Source organism: Ambystoma mexicanum, chromosome 5p (assembly GCF_040938575.1).
Source record: "Ambystoma mexicanum isolate Mex_15411 chromosome 5p, UKY_AmexF1_1, whole genome shotgun sequence".
Taxonomy (NCBI): domain Eukaryota; kingdom Metazoa; phylum Chordata; class Amphibia; order Caudata; family Ambystomatidae; genus Ambystoma; species Ambystoma mexicanum.
The window spans coordinates 105,867,678-105,890,075 of NC_090930.1; the positions used below are offsets into that span (position 1 = coordinate 105,867,678).

Here is a 22,398-nt window from a genome sequence, read left to right on the forward strand (position 1 = left end):
GTGAAGGTGGATGCAGGGAAACTGGAATGGAGGAGGAGGGAGGGGGTGATGCTGAACCGATTGAGGATAGGGCATGTTGGGCTAAATGACAGTCTGTTTCGAGTGGGGAAGCGTGAGTCGAGGGACTGTGTGGTGTGTGGGGTGCCTGAGACTGTGGGACATTTTCTGCTTGCATGTGAGAGGCATGTCGAGGAGAGAGAATTGATGAGGGTTCGGATGTCTGTGCTGGGAGTGGCTGAACTGAGTGGGAAGGCTTTGCTGGGAGGATTCAGGGTGAAAGGCAGAGAGAGGAGCAGTGTGCTGCTAGATTTTGTGGGGCAGACGGGGCGGTGGGAGGAGTTATGAGAATGTGACGGCTGTGTGTAAGATTGGTCGGGTAGGTGCACATCATCCTTTTGGATGGGGAAGCGCCTGCCTGGGTCCGCCCACGCTGTCGATAATTAGAAGAAGAAGAAGAAGAAGTTTACAAGTGCAACCTTTCAGCTTTAATGAACATTTCAATTGATCCATTTAAAAATATTTTCACTATCTAAGTCGACTTTCTTTGAGCTAATAAAGTCTTTCTGTCAGGGTGTGAGTTCCTTTCTGGCTTCAATTTCCCGGAGGATCGCTGAGACAAACTCTAGCAAGGCATATGTAAGAATAAGTTTAGAGCCCAGCATCAACTGGAGCCAAATGTCCTTCCCTGTTAGTGTTCAATTACCAACAAAGACTTTCTTTATTAGATTTGATCAAATATTATCAACTCCTGGGCAGGTCATGACCAAATGGTGCAAGTTTTCTTGCACGTGACTACATAATCTACAGTGATAGTCTCTGAGTGGTTTGACTTTCCTTGCCTCAAGTACTTCCTTTGTAGGTAGTAGGTTGAAATGTACTTTTAGAAACAGTTGTGGAGAAAAATCTGATGGAAATAGGCTCAGGTATGCTAGAGTTATTCCTCACCTTTTCACCTCTGAGCAGTGCTTCCTTTACAATTTCAACCCCTTGACTGACTCCAGAGTGTCTATCCAGTCTTGGTCATAGAGCTGTCCTTTTACACACTCCGGATATTCTTTGAGTGATTTCTCAGTTAGGTCTATCATTGCTAATATTCCTTTGCATTTGTCGCTCCATGCCACCAATGTCAATTCGCTTTGCACTAGGAGAGCTTGACCAAGTATAGTGAAGCCTCCTTCCGATGGCGGTAGAAGGCACTTTCGTAAGAAGCAGAGGCTCTTCCAAACTGTTACTGTGAATAAGGATGTTAAACCCATTTCCTTTCTGATCACCGCGACTGGCATTGAGTTTGGCATAGAAAGAAAGATACCCTCTATGATAGGCCATATTTTCCAGGGTAGTGTTAGTGATGCTTGTGCTCCATAGCACAAGATGGGGACAAATTTCATCTGATAAAACGTGATTCTTGGCTCGAACGAGAATTTGCAATAGAGGAGCCTGATGATCTTAGCCTAGGCTGCCAAAGTTTTTGCTTTCTTTCTCAGGTGTGCCTCTCTCGGAGCATAGACCAAGCTTTTGTTTATTACAATTCCCAGGTACGTCATCTCGGTAGTCTTGACAATCTTTGATCCGTTTATGGACCAACCAAAAGACTTAGTTTTCCTTCTTACTGTTCTTTCAAGTGTTAGGACTCCTGATTTGGAGGCATTGATCTGTGGTTCGTTTGCAGATAGGTAGGTTGCCAGGGCGTCCAGCTGCCGTTGAAGTACAATTGGTGTTTCATCCAGTAGGATTACATCGTCCGCATTTAAGAGTCTATTTACTGGTCTTCTGGATATACATGGTGGAAAGCACCTGATATTCTTTTAAGCTTTTTCCATGTCTGATGTACACAGGTTAAAAAATGCCGGTGCCAAGCAACGTCTTTGTTTGAGGCTGATTGTTGTCTTAATAGAGTCTGTTAGGTCACCCAGTCTGTTCATCCTCATACGAATAGACGTATCTGTGTGAAGGGCTTGTTTAGCTTCATGTAAGTAAGTGGGACAAGCCCAAGATCTTAAATTGGACCACAAAATGTGTTGGTTGACTGAATCGAAGGCCTGCAATAGATCCACTGAGGCCAAATACAGCTTTTTACTGTTCTTTGATGTAGTTCTTGTGTTTAAAAGGTTGATCGCAAACAAATTCAAAGCCAATCCAATTCCTTTCTTGAAACCGGCTTGCCGTAAACATTTCTTGAGATCTTTCCTTGGGAAAGGCAGCCCTCATTCCTTAGATAAAGTGCACTTACACACATCACCTTCAGCATTGCACAGAAACTAGCAGTAAACCATTGGTTCCTCCCCCCATGAGCATATCTCACAAGGGAAGCAGAAGTCTTTAAATAAACAAATAAACAGAGAGTAGGCCTCCGCCTCACCAACAAAACAGTGATTTATTTTGCATTGAGAGTAGGTTAACTGTTCAGCTACCTATGTGTAACACTAAATACAAGATGGCTGTGCTTCAGTACTGGAGCGTAATACCTCGGTCTCATCATACAGTACTATACACACTGAGGTAAGCGTCCCTCATGTCAGGCACTTTCAGCATCTTCCACACATCTTTTTCAATTACAGTAATAGTTCAGACTCTGAATTTAATGATCTGTAATTCCTTTATAGACATCAAGATTAGTCTATTATGGATCTTTATTGCTGATTGCACCTCTATTTTCTACAGGAGTGTGGTCCTTAACTCAACCCGTATGGGTAAGTTTTACCTTTTGGTTCTTCTTTACCCTTCCACCATATTGCCTTAATAGTTCACTTGATATACCAACCGAAGCACTATGCATATGTTTTCGACACATTGAATTGCTGCAGTTCTGGGTGAGCAGGGGGTCACTGCTGGCCCACAGGATGTTAGCAGTTACTTCTGCATGTTCCAAGATAACTGGGCTGCCTTACCTTATTACCAGGTAATATGTTAATCAATTTCTGAAATGTTTCACACACACATGAAAACATTAGTTTCAGACACAAAGTGACTCCTACTTTGTTCATTAATTACAGATGTGTTACCTACACACTTTTCATCACTTCAGATACTTGTTTTCCCAGAAGAAGGATGAAACAATGTATCATTTGACGCTGACAGCCAAAACTTAAGTTATCAGTTATTTAAATGTTAAAAATAAATGTGTAATCAAATTCTATAAAAGAATATAGTAACTGTTCAGAAATATATGTTTTGCTTGAAGCTTTGTAAATTGTGTCATGGATTCTGCTCTTTTTGTAATTGTACATTTAGGATTTGTGTCCCATTTAAAGCTGACCATGCATTTCATTTAGTGCATTGCTTTTATTAGGTGCACAGATACCAAACATTATTCTATTGGTGCTCGACAAGTAATCATGACTGATGAAGCATTATTAATCAATGAGAAACAATACAAACAGTCCCCTGCTAATCCAACCACTGGTCAGCATTCTCAAAGCCAACATTATGGGCATCATTACAACGAGGGCGGCCACGTAATGAACGGTGCCGGTAAGGGACCAGCACCGTTCATTACAGGCTGCCACATTACGGGTCTGCTCGCGGGTGGAGGTAATGATGTCTGGTCCAGACCAGCAAGCAGACCAGGATGCTAACAACGGGCCCGTCATTAACGGGCCCGTTGTTAGCATCCTACCATTCCCATTGAGCCCTATGGGGGCACAAATGGGAACGGGGATGTACCGGGTTCCTGGTCCTGAGAATGGGAATTACCGGGCCGCCAAAGTCGGCATGGCCCGGTAATTCCCTATTTTCGGGACCCGGACCCGGTAACCAGTTTGGGGGTAGTCATGCCGCTAAAAGCAGCATGGCTACCTCCAAACTCATAATGATGCACCACATGTCCTGTAAAATCTACCCTTGAGCCATTCCCTAATCCGAAAAATCAATCCAAACATTAGTATTTTAAAAACAAAAATGCAGGCAGTCCATACACCCATGATCGATAGAATATTGTTATGTGCTTTACTCTTTAATACATGTAGGAAAGTAGCAAGTGAGCCCTTATAACTTATAAAGATGGCTATTTGTTTCTGAAACTTAACTTAGGGGTTGACCTTTTAACATCTAAATAATGTGGGTTATGTTTTACTAGATGGAATTGGGAGGCAAGCACCCAGGAATCCAAGGATAACTAGTACCACTGAATTGGCTGGCAAGAGCAGATGGCATAAGACCACGGGCGCTGCAGGAAAGCATACATCTGGCAATGAAAGATCACCCTCGCCCGCTAAAGGTAACTCGGATGAATATAAGCAATGACTGTAGCCAAAATATACTCATGTTCAGCTGTAACTTTTGCACCACTTTAAGTGCACTGTGTTTATATAATTCTTATGTGAATCATGGAAACCTTTTAGATTTTTTCTTTCCTTTGTTTGTAACTTGCATTGTCAAAATTAGCCAAATGCACTTGCTTGCACTGCTCACGGGATGTTTGTCAGGCGCCTGCACAGTGGGACAATGCCACAAAAGGGCTGCCCGTGGAGTCTTTTTCTGTTCAGTCATGTGGGTAGACAGCCCATTGAAAGAAGACAGATGAGAGGCAGTAGAAACGGATGGGGAAAGATGCTGGTGTCTTAAGATATAAAGGCTATGCATGTGGGAAGCAAGTGAGTTCAAACGCTTGCACTGAAGGACAGACAGACAGTCTGAGATGGGAGCTGCTGACCTATAGATGGGAAGAAGAGGTAGAGTCCCAACAGCAAAATCCTCAGCCAGGAGACTGAGCGCTGGTGCCATGACCACCAGGTTTATGAAGCATGGGGCTCCAGCGAGAAAGAAACATCCAGCCAACAATGAGAGAAAAAAAAACGAATGGAGGTTGCGGTTCTGTCAAGCCCCAATGAGTGTGTGGTACGCTGAAGAGCCCAAAAGAAAACAAAGAGTACATGATGTGGTGCAGTGAAAACTGCATATCCGTCTGTCAGTTGTGGCTCTCGCATTTGCCAAGGGTCTTCATAGAATCAAGAGTACAGTGGACCTCATTCCGAGTTTGGCAGTAATTCCATGATTTCTATGCAAGATTACCTCCGAAAGTAATTACTGCCACTGTTTCAGTCTGGTGGATTTGCCATCAGATTCCGAGTGGAGGTTTGGCACTGCTAATGCCCACTTCTGGGCATCAGCTCTCAAAGTGATTTTGGTTGACTTGCAGTGGTCCTCCTACTACAGTATAGCTGCTGTTTTTTGGAGTTAAATTAAGAGATTCACATCGAAGAACAGGCTGTGGGTGCATCGTCCACCTCACTTCTTGGAACTCTATTGCCAGCAGGTCCGCAATCGCTAAAGGCAGCAGAAACAGAATGACCACCAGAATATGTACTGCATTGCTGACCTCTGAATGAAGCTGAATGTGTGATGTGCTGACAACACAAGCGCACTCTGGTTCGGATACTCAATGGCTATGAGCTCCAAAGTAGGGAACAAACTGGCATTGGGACCAAACAGCACTGCATGATTGTATGATGGGAGTTGAGGTTCTGTTACTGCCCAAAAACTGTGCGGTATTCTGAAGATCCTAACAATGAACAGAGAGTGCGATGTGTGGTATGCTGACCATGAGTTGAGTAGGAGTCCTTAAAAGCTGAAAGCCCCAAACAAAACCAAGAGTACAGTTTGAGATGCGTTGACAATGGAAGCATCCTGACCCATGGGTATTATTGTTCTGTTAACTCACAACAGGAATGGGGGCCACAATATCAGTGTGTGGTACATTGACAATCCAAATACAGTGCCTGATGTGATTTGTGTATCCAACAGTGTCCAATGAAAGTGGGCGGTGGTGAGCCACAAACCGAGAGTTCAGCATGAGGCGCACACATAAATCCCATTAACTTTTAATTGGCACCCATGGCTATGATACTCCCCAACAAAGAGGTGTTTAAAGGCCAAAGATAGGTTTAGAGGACAATCTGACCTTTATTTGATGATGTAGAAGTCATGACGCACAGGCTGCCGCACAAGGAATGTCACGGCCCATGTATCCACACATGCACAAGCATTCATGCACAAGCTGACTAGGGATTTTGTCACCATGACAATAAAAGAGATAGGCTTTTCCTAGATGGCTGGAAAGTCATAGAGAATACTAAAAGGTTTTTCATTTTTTCAGTAACTAGTGCTGCATGATGGGCTGACTGCTCCCCTGAGGGCAGGGGCCACCAGACGGACTGTGCTCAAGGTTTCAGCAAGCAACAACCATCAAACAAATGGGGGTTGGAGAATGTAGAAGATAATACAACACCATCCCTCTCCTGATGCCCCAAGACCTGGGATCAGGTCACCAACCATGACAGACCCCATACAAGAGTGTGTAGTACTGAGCGTCTGATCATCTTTAGGCCCGAAGTATGAGTTAAATGTGACCAAGAGGTTCTTCGTCACCATCAAGGAGAAGGATGATAAAGTGAAGAAATCCTCAGTATAATGTTAAGAAGGTATCCATGTCCATAAAATCGTTGGCAGATCTGCTTGTTGTGCCATCCTTTAATCGTGCCAGGATAGGTGGCCGTTCCTTCTCTGTAGCCGCGGCCACTGCTTGGAACAAGCCACCGTCTTCCACAAAGAAGCTGGGAAAACCTTTCTTTTTTAGATCGGCTCTCCTCTTGCTGGCCTCTCTCTATCCATGGACATCTGTCTCTCCTCTAGCGCCAAGATGCCTTTGGGCGACCGTTGCGCTTAACAAGTTCCAAATAATAATAAGAATAAAAACTTCAAGCACTCACGCCCACAGACCCATTTTGATGCAGCAAAACGCATACAGGCAGAGGACTTGAATCCTTAGAATCAGGGGTGTTGCTAGGTCTGGAAAAGACCCGGTGCTATGCTAATGTTGGGACTGTCGGGGCTGGGTGCTAGCTAGCCTTTTGGCTATAGCTCCTTCCTGAGAGTCTATCCAGGGCTACAACCAAAAAGACCAGGGGCTATAGCCACCTTAGCCACCCCCTACCCAACCCGAGCAACGCCTCTGATTAGAATAATGCTGAAATGAAGAGATTCCAGCTTTTTGAAGCGTATCCGACAGCACACCAGCCCACTGACTGGATCTATGCATGGTTATGATACCACACGACAATGTGTACCCCTATAGACGGGACAGAGGCAATAAGGCTCAATTGATACAAGGGTGTTACACAAAGAAGTTGGGGAGGCAAATCTCTCGTTCCAACACATTCTGAAGTTAGGTCATTCCATGAACTGCCAGAAGTGTGTGCAGAGTGAATGGAAGAGGCATTCCAGCACATGGCTGTATCCGAAATCATGTCTGAAGTGAGGAAACAGTCTTGGACCAAGAAAGGACACAGCCTTAACAAATCACAGCAAAACAACCTTGCAAGCTCCACACACTGTTCACTGCCTGGCACGAAGTGCCAACTATTGCAAATATGGCTGGATGAAGACCTTTGCAACCTCTGCAACGTTGTTCAGTCTGCAAACAACACGATCACAGCGGGATATGCTTCTCCCTGCCGACAAAGATTATGGCAACTTTGCAAGTGGCCACAATGCCAGAGGAATACCCGAAGGATTGAGAAGGTGACCATGAGGTGTTCCTAATATCGGCTGTACGCCACATGCCAGGAAGCCACCGCCAGTCTCGCAGCTGGAAATTCAACATTGGCACTTCTCCACAGTAGCACCGCAGTGAATCCTGTGAGCATCTCACAATTTGCAATGATACGACCAAAACCTCAGCGCAAGCCCACCAGAGGGAGAATATTTGCGAAAGAGTAGATATGCCAATTTCAAGCATGGGGTTCAACTTGCATTGATTATGGACACAACAACATAAAAGTGGCAGAAAAAATGTATACCACACCTTTACAGAACCCTTAGGTGGATAAAAACATTCATTTTAGCCTTCACACAAGCAGCCAAGCGCCCATACAGCCTATCTCAATCCCCCAAAAAAGAATGCATTTTGCATTTTGGAGGGAATGATTTTTACCCACTCCATAACAATATAAATGTAGTGGAAGAAAAGGGGGGTTTTGCTCTCCAGCTGCGCACTCACAAAAAGGCTGCATTAAAACTATTCATATATAATTGCAACTGCTTATTTACTTTTTGTGAGTGCGCAGCTGGAGAGCAAAACCCCCCTTTTCTTCCACTTCCTTAAACCAGTGGGAACTTGGCAGGCTCCCACCCAAGCTCTCAGCCCCAGCCCTTTCACAGCCACATAATTTGCTGACTTATGCGCTGTACCCTGTTGGCTTTCTGCCACCCTTTTTCTCAATATAAATGTAGGACTTTGATTTGCAAATAATCTAAAAACATGTAAGATCCAACCCCATCTGAGATTGTTTAGGCTAGTGAAGCCATATGCATCAGCAGTGAATTGCATAACACTGGTAAGAGCTGTGATTATGCCTAAATTGGATTACTGCAATGCCATCTTGGTTGGTGCTAATAGAGTATGCATTAAGACGGAACCTCAAGACGGAATCCAGTATCGATCCATAGGAAAGAGCTTCACTGGCTCCCAGTGGATGTTAGAATGCAATTTAAAGTAAATAACATCATACATAAATGCCTGTATGGAAAAGCTCCCATATCCTGCAGGAAAGATTGTAGTAGGAGCACATTGCTAGAACTACTAGGTCAAAAGATTTCATGGGTCTGGCACAACCAAGATGAAAAAGAAGCTGGGTACCACCAAATCCGGCTACATAACGACATTCTCGTCACATGTGGGCCTGCACCGCTACACGATCCTCAACTAAGTTGTGTCATCTGTCACCAAACATTTTTCAAGACACTTTCAGAATCCACCCCACAACCAACATAGGCCACAATATCTTCACCTTCAATGATAGATGATCTGTACCACAGACAACTTTCCCACAGCACGCGGGACAGCTCAGAAAGTGCCTTATAACATGACCAAAACGAGATGACCTCTCTTGCTACAATTGTAACATCTCTTTCAAGACCTTTCAGCATACATAAAGTGATAGGTCGACTCCTACATGACCAGCGATATCTTTCCCAGAACCTTATATCATAGCTAGTAGTGGAACAGTGCATTCCACGTAATAGAAGTTGGGCCGTGGGTCTTCCATGAAGTTGTGGGACTGAGTGATCCTTCATGTTTTAGTGGAGCTGAGTGGCCTTCTTTACAGTAATGTGGCTGATTGCTCTTCCTTGCAGGAAGGGTGGCATGTTCTTCAATTGAGTGTTCATTTATCATTGTACCAATGGAGTCTCAATGTTCTCTTTGCAGTAGTGGGGGGTTGCCTGTTCAGTAGTGTTGCTAGAGTTGCTAGATGTTCTTACCACAGTAGAGATGAAGGTCCATCTTCATAGCAGTGGGGCTAAGTATTCTTCTCTGCAGTAGTGTTGCTAGATGTTCTAAGCACAGTAGTGCTGAAGGTCCATCTTCATAGTAGTGGGGCTAAGTGTTCTTCTCTGCAGTAGTGTTGCTAGATGTTCTTAGCACAGTAGTGCTGAAGGTCCATCTTCATAGTAGTGGGGCTGAGTGTTCTTCTCTGCAGTAGTGTTGCTAGATGTAGCACAGTAGTGCTGAAGGTCCATCTTCATAGCAGTGGGGCCGAGTGCTCTTCTCTGCAGTAGTGTTGCTAGATGTTCTTAGCACAGTAGTGCTGAAGGTCCACCTTCGTAGCAGTGGGGCCGAGTGCTCTTCTCTGCAGTAGTGTTGCTAGATGTTCTTAGCACAGTAGTGCTGAAGGTCCATCTTCGTAGCAGTGGGGATGAGTGTTCTTCTCTGCAGTAGTGTTGCTAGATGTTCTTAGCACAGTAGTGCTGAAGGTCCATCTTCATAGCAGTGGGGCTGGGTGCTCTTCGTGCCTTTATTGGGGCTGAGCATTCTTCTCTGCAGTTCTTGCTGTCAGTGATTTACTTTTCAGTAGGACATCCTTCCTTTCTGTAGTGGGGCTGAATGTTCTTTCTTGAAGTGGAAGGGATGATGAATAGTCCTTGCATTATGGGAGTGGAGAGATCTTCCCTGTAGCAGCAGTGCTATGTTGTCTTCTCTGCAGTAGTGCGACTGACTGGTCTTTCTTTCTGGAAAGTGGGCAATATATGACGTCATAGTGGAGGGGACAATTTGATTTCCATCCATGATTAAAAGTCTTTCTGAAAGAATAGTTTACCTCCCCAGCAACTCCATTGAAACAGACCTTTATTTTGTTATCCATACCACAGTGCCCAGCACCATTCAGCAGTATACGCTCCTCGGTTCATAGTGACATTTTCGAACGTCATATTTTTGAAATGGCATTTAAAATTAAAAAGTAGACAATAATGTGTACAACAATATAACAAACAGGATTTTCATTATCCCATGTTTGTTAATTTTTTATCTAGATGGGACCTCTCTGAAGGCTGTGTGTCAATTTTCGAATAATTTGGCACTCAGTTGAAAAGGAAGCTAAAGTCAAAGGGCCTAATTCACAGAGCAGGTGCTAATGGGATAGCGCCATTATGAAAGGTTTCTGTGAATCAAGCCCAAAAGCTCTTTTAATTTGGCGAACGCAGCACTCAGAGGCCGTTCTAAAGGTTCCAAGGAAACAATTGAAGAGGGGTGTGAAAGAAATTGTGAGTTAAGCAGTAGGAATAAAGGATGCCTTTCCCACTTATAATAAGTAGGTTTAGGTAAGAAAGAGTGCTTCAAAGTTGCTTCAAAGTGCAACGATATGAAAAGTAGTCTATGAGCTGCAATATGGTGTGAGCACCCTAATTATAACGATGCTTGCCAAATGCTCTCAGTGCATGAGCATTTAACGGCAAAATCTGCCATATAGGTAGGATATTTGTGTAAGTTTTCATTTTATGCCCGATTTTATACTACAGTCCGATAAGGCTATATATATTACATATTATATTGCAGACTTCAATCTGTCCAAAATTAAGAAAAACAGAATAGACAGACTTCTTAGAATTAGTATATTCCCACGCGCACCCGTGTAAGCCCCGTTAAGTCCCGCTTTGCCGCGGACTCTGCTTCCAGCGCTTCTCCTGTGGATCCTTGGACTTCTTTGCAGCTTTAACTACAAGCCCCAGCAGGCTCTACTGCCTTAAGGGCTGGGCGGAGCTATATAAGCTCAGGGGCGCGCGCACCGTGCGCGCACCCGTGTAAGCCCCGTTAAGTCCCGCTTTGCCGCGGACTCTGCTTCCAGCGCTTCTCCTGTGGATCCTTGGACTTCTTTGCAGCTTTAACTACAAGCCCCAGCAGGTGAAAACAAAGGGAGAACTATTGGCTGTACGAAGGAACAATAGATACGAAACTACGAAACAGATCTTAATATATTTGAATATATTTTTCCTTTGTTTAGGCTCTACTGCCTTAAGGGCTGGGCGGAGCTATATAAGCTCAGAGGCGCGCGCACAGCGCGCGCGCACCCGTGTAAGCCCCGTTAAGTCCCGCTTTGCCGCGGACTCTGCTTCCAGCGCTTCTCCTGTGGATCCTTGGACTTCTTTGCAGCTTTAACTACAAGCCCCAGCAGGTGAAAACAAAGGGAGAACTATTGGCTGTACGAAGGAACAATAGATACGAAACTACGAAACAGATCTTAATATATTTTAATATATTTTTCCTTTGTTTAGGCTATACTGCCTTAAGGGTTGGGCGGAGCTATATAAGTTCAGGGGCGCGCGCTCCGTGCGCGCGCACCCGTGCAAGCCCCGTTAAGTCCCGCTTTGCCGCTTCGCCGCGGTGACGCGGTTCCTGCGGGAGAGCTAGATTTTAAGTATTTTGGAATTAAATGTCAACATGGTTTTTTAAAGTTTAATGCACTATAAATATTGAGGAGTCCAAAGAGAGGCACTATAGCGAAGCAAGAAAGTACCAACTATGTTCACTCTTAGATCTGGCATGCCATCCGTGGAACGAGTGCGTGCCTTATTGGAGTTCACTTCAAGAGACAGCCCAGCGATTCCCTCAAAAACGATGCGTCCTTTTGCTAAAAGTGTGCCTTTGGATAGGTGAAAAAAGAAGAAAAGATCACGACCTGATTTTGTCGTAGGTGACCTGAGAGACTATGGGTTTGACGTTAGACGCTCTCCACGCTCTGTGGCTCGAACTGCTGAACTTAATAATTTAAGTATATCTAATGTAGAGGCGCAGCCCTTCCATAACGAACCAGAGGGTTCTCCTGTCCAGCCAACTGTTTTGAGTCCACTGTTGGCTCAGGCCACAAATGGTGGCAATGAGGTGGCAGAACAGCCTTGTGACACTTCTCTGTCGGACTCAATGATGCTGCTGAATGCACGTTCAGGGGTTATTAGCCTAGCACCCCTGTTTAAGTGGAAGTATGATGTTGATGTTGTTGAAGATAACGCAATTATAGAGCTGGAGTCATCAGACTCTTGTTTTGTGGCCAAAGATGATGAATCCGATCTCTCTAAGTCCCCAGTTCTATTTAAAACTGGAGATAATTCTGAATCAGAAAGCTCCATCTCATTTATTCCGCCGACCCCGAGGAGACCAAATAGAGACAGCTTAGCTGTAAGCCCGGCTCTTGAGACAAAAAAAGTAGCTCCTGTAACACTAGAAGCAACGAATATGGCTTTGATGTCCCTCGCTAAATTATTTGAAGTTTTAGACTCAAAGATTAACTCAATACAAAACAATGTTAAAATTATATTGAAATCACAGAAAGCTCTTGGTTTATCTTTGGCCCAGAAACAAGAGTATGATGTCAATCAAGTTAAACTCTTTTCTAAACAATTAGGTGAACTGTTGTCATCATGTAATAGCATTGATGATCAATTGGACAGGAAGCTGAGTTCAATTATAACCGAGAAAAATATGCAAAAGTCTAAGATTGCGGTGCCTTTTGTTGAGGGTATTATAAGAGAAATAACAGCAGAAGAGGTGGGGAAGGTACCTGTGGTGCCACAGCCAAGCCCTTATGTGAGAACAGCAAAAGCGGTTGCTGAGGATGTGAGGGGCGAAGGCTTTGTGAAGATGACTAAATTAGCACCTGCATTTAACCAGTTAGTGCTGAGCGAAGAGAAACTTGTGGTCCCTAGTGCTGATGCCTCAAAAATAAGAGATGAGCAACAGCTAAAAGGGGCATATACAATATTTGCTAAAAATTGTAAAGGTTTATGCCACCAATTGAAGGAAAGTGTGAAGAAATCAAAAAATCAGAAGTCTAGGACAATACCTTCGAGTGGGAAAACAAAACAATTCTTTAAGTCCTTGTTTAAATCAGATAGGTGTTCATTGATAGCTTCTAATGCAATCTCAAAAAAATATCGGAACTTATCACAAGAGCGACAAAGATTGATGAGTAAGGATATAGACCCCCACCATGACCCCCACTATGTGGTTCCCCCTCATGCTCCTCTAGACGAGTTGGTGCAAATTGCAGAGGATCTTGAGAGCGAACCTATAAAGATGATGGCTCAGAACTCAGTTTCAACGGCCTCTAAGAATAACCAAGTGAATGTTGATGGAGTATCTAACTCAATAATTAACACCCAGGATCTTAGAAAGGCAGTGGATGAGTATATGACCCAATTTCATCCTAAGCCATCCTTGACTTATCCACTGACCCGGGTCGTTATCCCAGCAGTGAAAAAATCTGAATTAGAGGCTGATGGGAATATAAACATTGGGAGGGCTCCCGAAATGATTTATCAGTAATAGATCCAGTATCTAATGCCCAAGACAGTCTACAAAGTAATATTTTAATTTCAATCAAAGACTGTTTAGTTGCTCTGACCTCAGAACAAAAAAACTCTTAAATCATCTCTGAAAGCAGTGAGCAATAGTCAATCTGATCTAGTAAAATCCTTCAATGGAAGAAACACTCCTAAGAATGTTTCGTTTAAATCTCCAGTTGAAGAGACCAAACGTTGTCTGCATATAGAAACATCTAGTAATCAGAGTCGCCCTGGATCCAAGGTAATATCTAAGAGCAAAATGCCCCCCCCCCCCAGTTATTTCCTTTGTTTCTTAGCTGTCGTGGAGGCTCATTTCCAAAGTACACCATGAATAGACGAAGCATAATGCAAATATTCTCGGATGTTCCGAGCTTAGAGGACATCTCCTCTGGGGATGTAGCACAAGTAGAGTTTCCTGATGACAATGATCCAATGGTGTCCTGCTTGTGGATAAGATCTCGCATCATTTATAACATCATTTGGTCTGCTAGATCTGACCATTTTGATCTGGGCTTTAATGTGATTCCAATCACAAAAGAGCCCCCGGCTGCTGAGATTGCTATAAAACCTACTAGTCAGGTGAATGGTGATGATAGCAATTCAGTTAGGGGATGTAGTTGTGGGAAAGCATAACTAAGAACAGATGAATTTGTTGCCCGAACCCAGAAATTTGTAGTCATGAGCTGGAACACCAGAGGACATAAACATTTGTTAAATAATGTGAGTGGTTGCTTGGAAGAGTGCGATTTAATTCTTATGCAAGAAACCTGGCTAACTGTCCCACTATCCTGGGACAACCACTATGTCCATTTAGTCCCAGCTATCAAAGGACAAAAAGGCAGACCTATGTCAGGGTTGACAATTATCTCTAAAATGACCACGACAAGTATAATTTCAGAAGGTCCTAACCCTAATCCTTATTTGCAATGTTCAATAATAATGTCTCATAAACTGAAATTCTTAGTTATAAATGTATACTGGAACCCAATTGCAATTTTAACTTCTACTTTTTTTAATGATTTGAATGCACTGATAGAAGATACTATAACCACTACAGAGATTGCGCATGTTATATTAGCTGGGGACCGGAATGTACATCTGTTGGCACCAACTAAGAAAAGAAATATGGATCGGGTTTCCCAATGGATGATGTTTATTAACACCTGGGATTTAATAATGTTAAATGGAGCAGTCGACACTGACAATCCACCATCTTATACTTGGACTTGTGGGGCCCAAAATGCTACAATTGATTATATGTATGTTGATAGAAGGTATTTGAGAAATTATCTGAGTTTAAGGTAACACCAACCACAGCAAGTGATCATTGGATGCTGAGGGCTGAGTTTTCAATCCAGGTTAAGATTGAACCTCGATACTGTCAGTGTCAACTGAATGGTCTGGTTATAAATCCCCAACGGAACAGGCTACAATGGTCATGTGATGCACTACACGCTTTCGCGTCTAGTGTAACAAGTGACCATCACTGCCTGTTGAGAGGCATGAACTCACCCAATTATCATGACAAAATGCATCACTTCGCCTCTGTTTCGTCTCCAGGTATTGGAAAGGGTAATAGGTGTCATACTCATGTATTTGATCAGAGCATCAGAGAGAGAAAAGTCCATTACCGAAAACAGAAAAGGCAGATAGCCCTTTTACCGGTACATTATCGAGAGTCTGCGTTACGCAAATTGAAGACTAACTATAAGAACTGGGTCCGGGGCAATAAGGCAGCTATGTTCCAACATGATGGTGAAAAGTGGCTACAGGTGGCTAAAACTAAAAATACATCGCAAATTTGGAAGTTGTTAAATAATGGAGTAGCTGATACTCAATCAATAGTTCAACTTAACGGTGTATCGGAGAAGAAGTGGTTGACCTATTTCTCTGACATATACGAACCTCCAAATAAAAAAATTTCACAACCCAACTTCGAATTAATCAACCCATCTTTTCAAATTAACTTTGATCGAGAAGATGTGTTATTCTATATAAACAAAGCAAGCTCATCAAGAGCCCCAGGGCCAGATGGTCTGTCAAATTTTGTATTAAAACAGAATCCGGAATTATGGGCATCTATTTTGTATGATGTCTTTCAAGCCGTGCAAATTAAACAAGCAGTTCCTCCATCATGGTGTAAGGCCATTACGGTACCAGTCTATAAGAAGGGAGATCGAGCGAACCCTGCAAGTTACCGTCCGATTTCTCTTCTTGACGCCCCGGGTAAGATCTTTAGTAGAATTATTCTGAGAGATCTCAACAACTGGGCGTCAGAAGAGAATCGGCGAGATCCATTTCAAACTGGATTTGTAGCAGGTCTTGGCACCAGTATTAACATAACGACTCTTAATGCAATTAAAGAGCTGTATGCATCAAGAAATCAACCAATTTACTTAGCTTATGTTGATTTTCGAGTAGCGTTTGGCTCCGTAGATCGGAATCTGCTATTCGAGAAATTATTAAAATTTGGGTGTCCACCTCCGCTTGTATATCTAATATATTTACTCCACTCTAATACCTCAATGGGGGTTAAATTGAACCTTGAAAGGCTACTATCTGAAGAGATTTCAACCCAACGAGGCCTGAAACAAGGATGTGTTCTTGCCGCTACACTGTTTAATTTGTTTATACTTGATTTAGGCAACAAATTCAGTAATGTAGTGAACGATGCTCCTAAACTTGGGAACCAGACCATTGCATGGCTTTTGTATGCGGACGATTTAGTTCTCATTTCGCAAACGCCGAGTGGCCTACAAAACATGCTTGATAAATTGGACCAGTATGTCACCAGGAATAATCTTATTTTAAACCTGGAGAAAACACAAGTGATGGAATTGGGGAGATATAAGTCAAAACTAAGGAAACAGTTTTGCTGGTTTTTGAATAAACAAAAGCTGAACGTAGTGAACGAATATAAATACCTGGGTGTTTTATTCAGTAATTCTCCCACAAACATGCCTCAAAGAGACAGTTTAAAGGGTAAACTGTCCCCACTAATATCTCAAGCGAGAATTCTGCAACATAAGTATGGTAAATTTTCATGTAAGCATATTCTTATCTTTTACCAGCAAAAGGTACTCCCTATTATTACGTATGGGTGTGAGGCTTGGTTGCCTTTGGAGTCTTGTTATTGGAATAAACTTGAGGCAAAATTCTGGAAGAAAGTCTTGAATCTTCCAAATTCTAGTCCAACAGCACTGCTTCGCTTTGAGCTGGGAATTCTATCAGTAAACATACATGCATCGTGGAAGAGATGCTGTTTATTTAGGAAATGTGTGTTAGGCCTGGCGAGTAATGGTATACTTAAGATTCTGGCAGATTATCTAGTACGCTCGGTACAATTATTTCCATCCAGTTGGAGAGCGGATTGTCATGTCTGATTTGATGGAAGCAAACATCTCATTAGATATTTTACTAACCAATCCTATTAAAGCCAAAACTAAATTATACCAACTTGATTGGAATATAACCCAACAAGATTGTTTAAAATTAAAAGATTTTGATAGATCTCTGTTTGGGCATAAAAAATTCCGCCAAACCACTGATTATTTACTGAAATGTCCCTCTCATAAACTCAGAAATCAAATACTGAGATTCCGCCTGAATCTATGGCCGACCAAACAAATTTTGTTAAGGAGGAGCATCATTAAGCCAGATGCTTCATTCTGCCGATTCTGTAACGATGGACTAGCTAAAGAAAATTTGAAACATTTATTAATAGAATGTGTGGCTTTAAAAATGCAGAGGAAAGTCATTATTGATAAATTAACAAGGCATCACTGCACAAGACGTTCTAATGATGAACTATGGAACGAGCTATTTGCGACCCCAAAGATCACAGTAAGAATAGCCACTATTCAATTCTTAAATAAGCTTCTACGTCCAAAATGTCCAAGTAACTAACTGGTTTGAAAAAATGGAAGAATTGGAACAGAACAGGGTAATTTTTTTTTTTTTATACATTGATAATGCGATCATATCTGTTTCTACTGTGGTATTTTTAACTTTTAATTAATTTTTTTAATTTTTGATCTGTAAGATCAATTATGTTAATCACATGCGATACTGTATGATCTTTTATGTGTTTATTTGGTATATTCTCATTACCTGTATTGTATATGTTCCTGTATAAAATCATGTTTTGTTTTGAAAGGTTAATCTAATTAGCCAACCAAATAAAATAAAAAAAAAAATATATATATATATATTCCCATTTTGGTCAAATTTTGCAACCAATTCCGAAAAATTACATAAAAGATAAAAGCAATTCCTAGTTAAAACTATCATAAATGACCTTAGTTAAAAAGATCAATTTATCAATAAATATAATAAAACCACAATTATAGAAAAGAACACACCAATATGATAAGAACAATTCTATATGCATGCAAGCATAATTCTCAATTCAGTTTAGGACAAAGATCCCAAAACAGAACACTCCCAATGGGCCCACATCAGCAATTACTGTAACATCCAAAGAGTGCCTCAATTTTACCCCACCTTTGTCTTAAATCATAAATAGGTTTTACATCACCCCCTCTAAAAACCTATTCCACAAACAAAAGGGATCAAAATAGTCAAGACTTGAATGTCAGAAAGAGACTTACGCTCTGTCAGCAAATGCCTTAAGGACTCTCCATCTGAGAAGACAGATAGGCCCTCATTACGGCTTTGGCGGTAGCCAATCCGCTATTGGCGGCATGGCTGCCACCAAAACCGGGTACGGGTTCCCTGAATGGCGAATTAGCGGGCCATGCCGAGTTTGGAGGGCCCAGTAATTCCCCCTGCAGGGAACCTGGGCCCGGACCTTCCCCATTCCCATTGTTAGCTCCCTGGTCCCCTCGCGGGACCCGATAACAATGCCTGGTTTTACGAGGCGTCCTTACCGGGTCCCACGAGGGAACCTCGTAATTTTGCGGAATGGGTTTAACGGGTCCACCTTCATTAGTGGAGCCCGTTAACCCATTCCGCAAAGGTTATAATGAGGCTCATAGTCTGCAATCACATGGTCTTTGCCTCACTCGTGTACAACCCCCAGTACATCTGACGGTCATGCATTGTTGAATTTAATGCGCAGGTCAACATAACAATATAATTGCGCAGGTAGGCATACAACTAGCCACCGCCACCAGATCCGCACAACCAAAATGCCACATACTCCCCAGAGGAGATCTCTTGACAGCCAAGTCGACTAATTATTGGTCAAAGTCAAAACCACATAGAGTTCTTTTATCAATCGATCTGGCACTAGTGCATGGATAGTTACTTAAGGATAATCCAAGCTTTAACATCCAACTATAGGCCTCCAGTTTTACTTTGTTAACAGTAATGGCATTACATCCCAGAATCTCAGAGGACGTAAGATTACAGTTTACTTGCAGCAGAGTATCCTCTGCTGAATGAGATACTTTCAGAAACAGATTTAGGGCCCAATTCATAGAAATCAGTGCAGGAGCAGTGCAAGCGCTGTGCGCCGAGAGGGAGCGTGCACCACGTGTGCCGCAGCCAGGGCACAAAGCAGCATCTGCGCGCCACGCGTATTCATGGATTTCCTGATCCATTACCAGCCATGGCGCATTGAACATCCATCTGCGCCAGTACCACCCCCAACACCGCCCCTTGTGCAGGAAAAAGTCAGTGAAATGTCCAATATGGCGCAAGGCCCCGTGCCATCCGTGGCCCAGCACACAGCCCCCCTCCATTGCAAATTCCATGAAAAATCAGAGCGTACCCCGCTCCCGTAGTCAAATCGTGTGAAAATGGCCTTGGGTACCCCCAGAAAATCACATACCCAGCTCACGCCAGTCAAATCGCATGAAAATGGCCTCCTGTGCCTCTGCGAAATCGTGCACCCCGCTCGCGCCAGTCATATCGCGTCAAAATGGCTTTCAATATGCCCCTGAAATTGCCTAGCCTGCTCGCGCCTTTTCAAATCGCATGAAACTGGCCTTGTGAACCCTTGCGAAATCACATACCCGCTCGCGCCAGTCAAATCACGTGAGAAGGGCATCGCATACCCCCGCAAAATCGCGTACCCGGCTCGCACCAGTCAAATCACGTGAAAAGTGCCTCCCGGCTAAGATTGCGCCAGCCAAATCACGTGAAAAGGGCTATGCGTGCTGGCGAACACACCCCACAGGCAGCCCACACCATAAGGGGTCTCCCCATCACCCGTGACCATACCCCACAAGCAACCCACATGGGACCATACCCCGTAGGTTGCCCACACCACAAGGGATCCCCCAAGACCCGTGACCATACCCCGCAGGCAGCCCACACCACAAGGGATCCCCCCAACACCCGTGACCATACCCCACAGGCAACCCACATGGGACCATACCCTGCATGCAGTCCACACAGTGTTTGTGATATGTTATGCTGGTGAATGGATGTTCCTGCGTATGGTTTTATTTTTATGTATCAGGGGGAATTGTTTGTGACCTATTTACATTTGTCAGAGTGCACTTTGTGACAGTTGTATCATGTGTTGTGCATTTATTTGTGACATTTTGCATTGCACAGCATGTCGGATGGGCGACATGCTGTTTGGGAGTATTTGAGTGACATACAAGTATTTGGATATGCTGTTTTGCATGGGGGTAGTGGCATTCCGCACCTTGAATGTGTGCCTTTTGGTCACACAGGATTGGGTTGGTTTAAGTAGCTATGGATGCACACAATGTAGCACCTCCAAGGACATATTCTCAGGGTAGTAAGGTAGTGACAGTTAATTGTCCCTTTGTCATCATCGATTGTCACCTGGAATGTGTCAGGCATGTGTGCACTCTGCAGGGGTGGGATTTTAGGTGAAAAATGGTGCAACAAGCTGGGTACGGCTACCTTGCCACGTGCCCTTTACCCTCCCATGCACAGTGGGCACGCATGTGGTTAGGGATGTGGGGGCAACACCATTGTCCACCGGTAAGCCCCGCCGTGTTGCATCATTGTGCAGGACACATGCTGCCACAATGATCCTGCACACTACTGGTGGTATATATAGCAGCTGTCCACCAGAGTGGTCAAGGGAGTGGAAGTGTGACTTTAGCAGTCTGAATGAGCACTCCACTATGACCCTAGTTGCAATATGGGCTGCGTTGTATCTTACCTGTGGTGGTGTGGTTCCGTATTGGCATCATCATGTAGGTGCTCAGAGGGTAGGCACTATCCCCTGGGGAGGTGATAATGGTTGTCATTAGTTTGGTTTGTCTATTTGTCTGTGCATGACATGCATGCATGTGCACAGGGATTTCTACTCACCAATGAGCCATGTGTTGCCATGCCTCCCAGCTTCCAGGTCCCCGATTAGCAGTGACATTCGGTGGACCCTGGATAGTTGGCATGTTTATGTTTATGTTTCGGAACTTATATAACGCACTAGGTACCCAAAGGCTTAAGGGCGCTAAACATACACACAACAAACTGGAAAGAGCAGGCCACAAAGCGGCAAATAGCAGGAAAAAAAGGGGACTCCAAAAAACAGGCGTAACATTTTTATGGAACAGAGAGAGATTAACAAAAGAGGACTGTTTTCAGCTTTTTCTTAAAAACCTCTGTAGATGCAATAACTCTCAATGAGGGCATTAGAGTATTCCATGCCTTGGTAGCCGCTGATGCAAAATCAGCATCCCTGGACTTCTTGGTCTTGTAACAAGGAATAATAAGAAGGATAGAGTCATCTGATCTAAGAGTTCTTGTGCTCTGCTTTCGAATGCTGACTTCTTTCAAATACGCAGGCATTTGTCCCTGCACACCTTTGTGGGTGATGAGGAGCAGCCTAAAGGAAACCCTGGCCTGAGACTTCTTCTTGCTTCCGACACATGATCTCTTTTCGGGAACCGTTTAACAACTCTTACCGCTCCATTTTGAATAACTTGGAGACAGTGAAAATCCGTTAGAGGTAGGCCGACCACGAGGCTGCAACAATAATCTATTTTGGAGCCTTTAATTGCCTTTGCTAAAGTTTCTGAGTTTTTTTCAGATATAAATGGTCTGAGGCAGCAGAATATTTTAATACAATATGAGGCCGAGCAGATCAAGCTATTGACCTGGGCTTTCATATTCAGATTTGTATCTAAATAGATGCCTAGGGTCTTCACCTTGCTCATGACATCGATAATGCAATTGTCTATATTAAAATTCTTATAGCTGGGTCAAAGTTTCTCAAGTTTAGTCTCCGACCCAACTAATAGAAGCTCAGTTTTAGAACTGTTAATGGCTAAACCATTATCTACCATCCAGTACTGAATCTTTTGATACATTTTACTGATAGGTTTTTCATCCTCCAGGTATGTTCCTGACAGGGGTATGACACACTGAGTGTCGTCTGCGTAATTCGCAAATATGACCCCTTGTTTTCCAACATGTGAAAAAAAGGGATCATGAAGATATTTTAAAAGCAGGGCGACACACAGGCTCCCTGTGGATCATCATGGATGAGAGTAGTGGGTTTCGCTTCTGCACTGTCACTGGCTACCCTAACTTGCCTCCCCTTCAAAATGGAGGTAGTCCAGTCGGTCGAAGCCTGGGTGAACTTGGCCTAATTCTTTAACCTGGTGGACAGGATGGAATGGTCCACCAGGTCAAAAGCTGCCGAAATGTCAAGAATCATGAGAAGGGAGATGCACGTTTGCTGTTTGCGCTCACTTTTATGTATTGGTTCCATGAATACTGGGGCGCTTATGCCAGCTTTTGCCTGGCGTACGTTTTTCCGGGTTTGCACGTCTTTTCCTGTTCGATTCCATGAATATGTGTTGTTAGCGCGCATGTGGGCATTGCGAGGAC

General features: G+C 43.5%; 1 protein-coding gene across 10 annotated transcripts in view; it reads left to right on the forward strand.

Moving 5' to 3' along the window:
* Positions 1–22,398, forward strand: part of LOC138480764 (uncharacterized) — an 807,842-nt gene that overhangs the window by 633,036 nt on the left and 152,408 nt on the right. For all 10 annotated transcript variants that reach the window (XM_069612499.1, XM_069612500.1, XM_069612505.1 and 7 more), the window contains one exon: positions 4,076–4,216. In XM_069612499.1, coding sequence (XP_069468600.1) covers positions 4,076–4,216 — 141 coding nt within the window. The remainder of the gene's footprint in view (positions 1–4,075; positions 4,217–22,398) is intronic.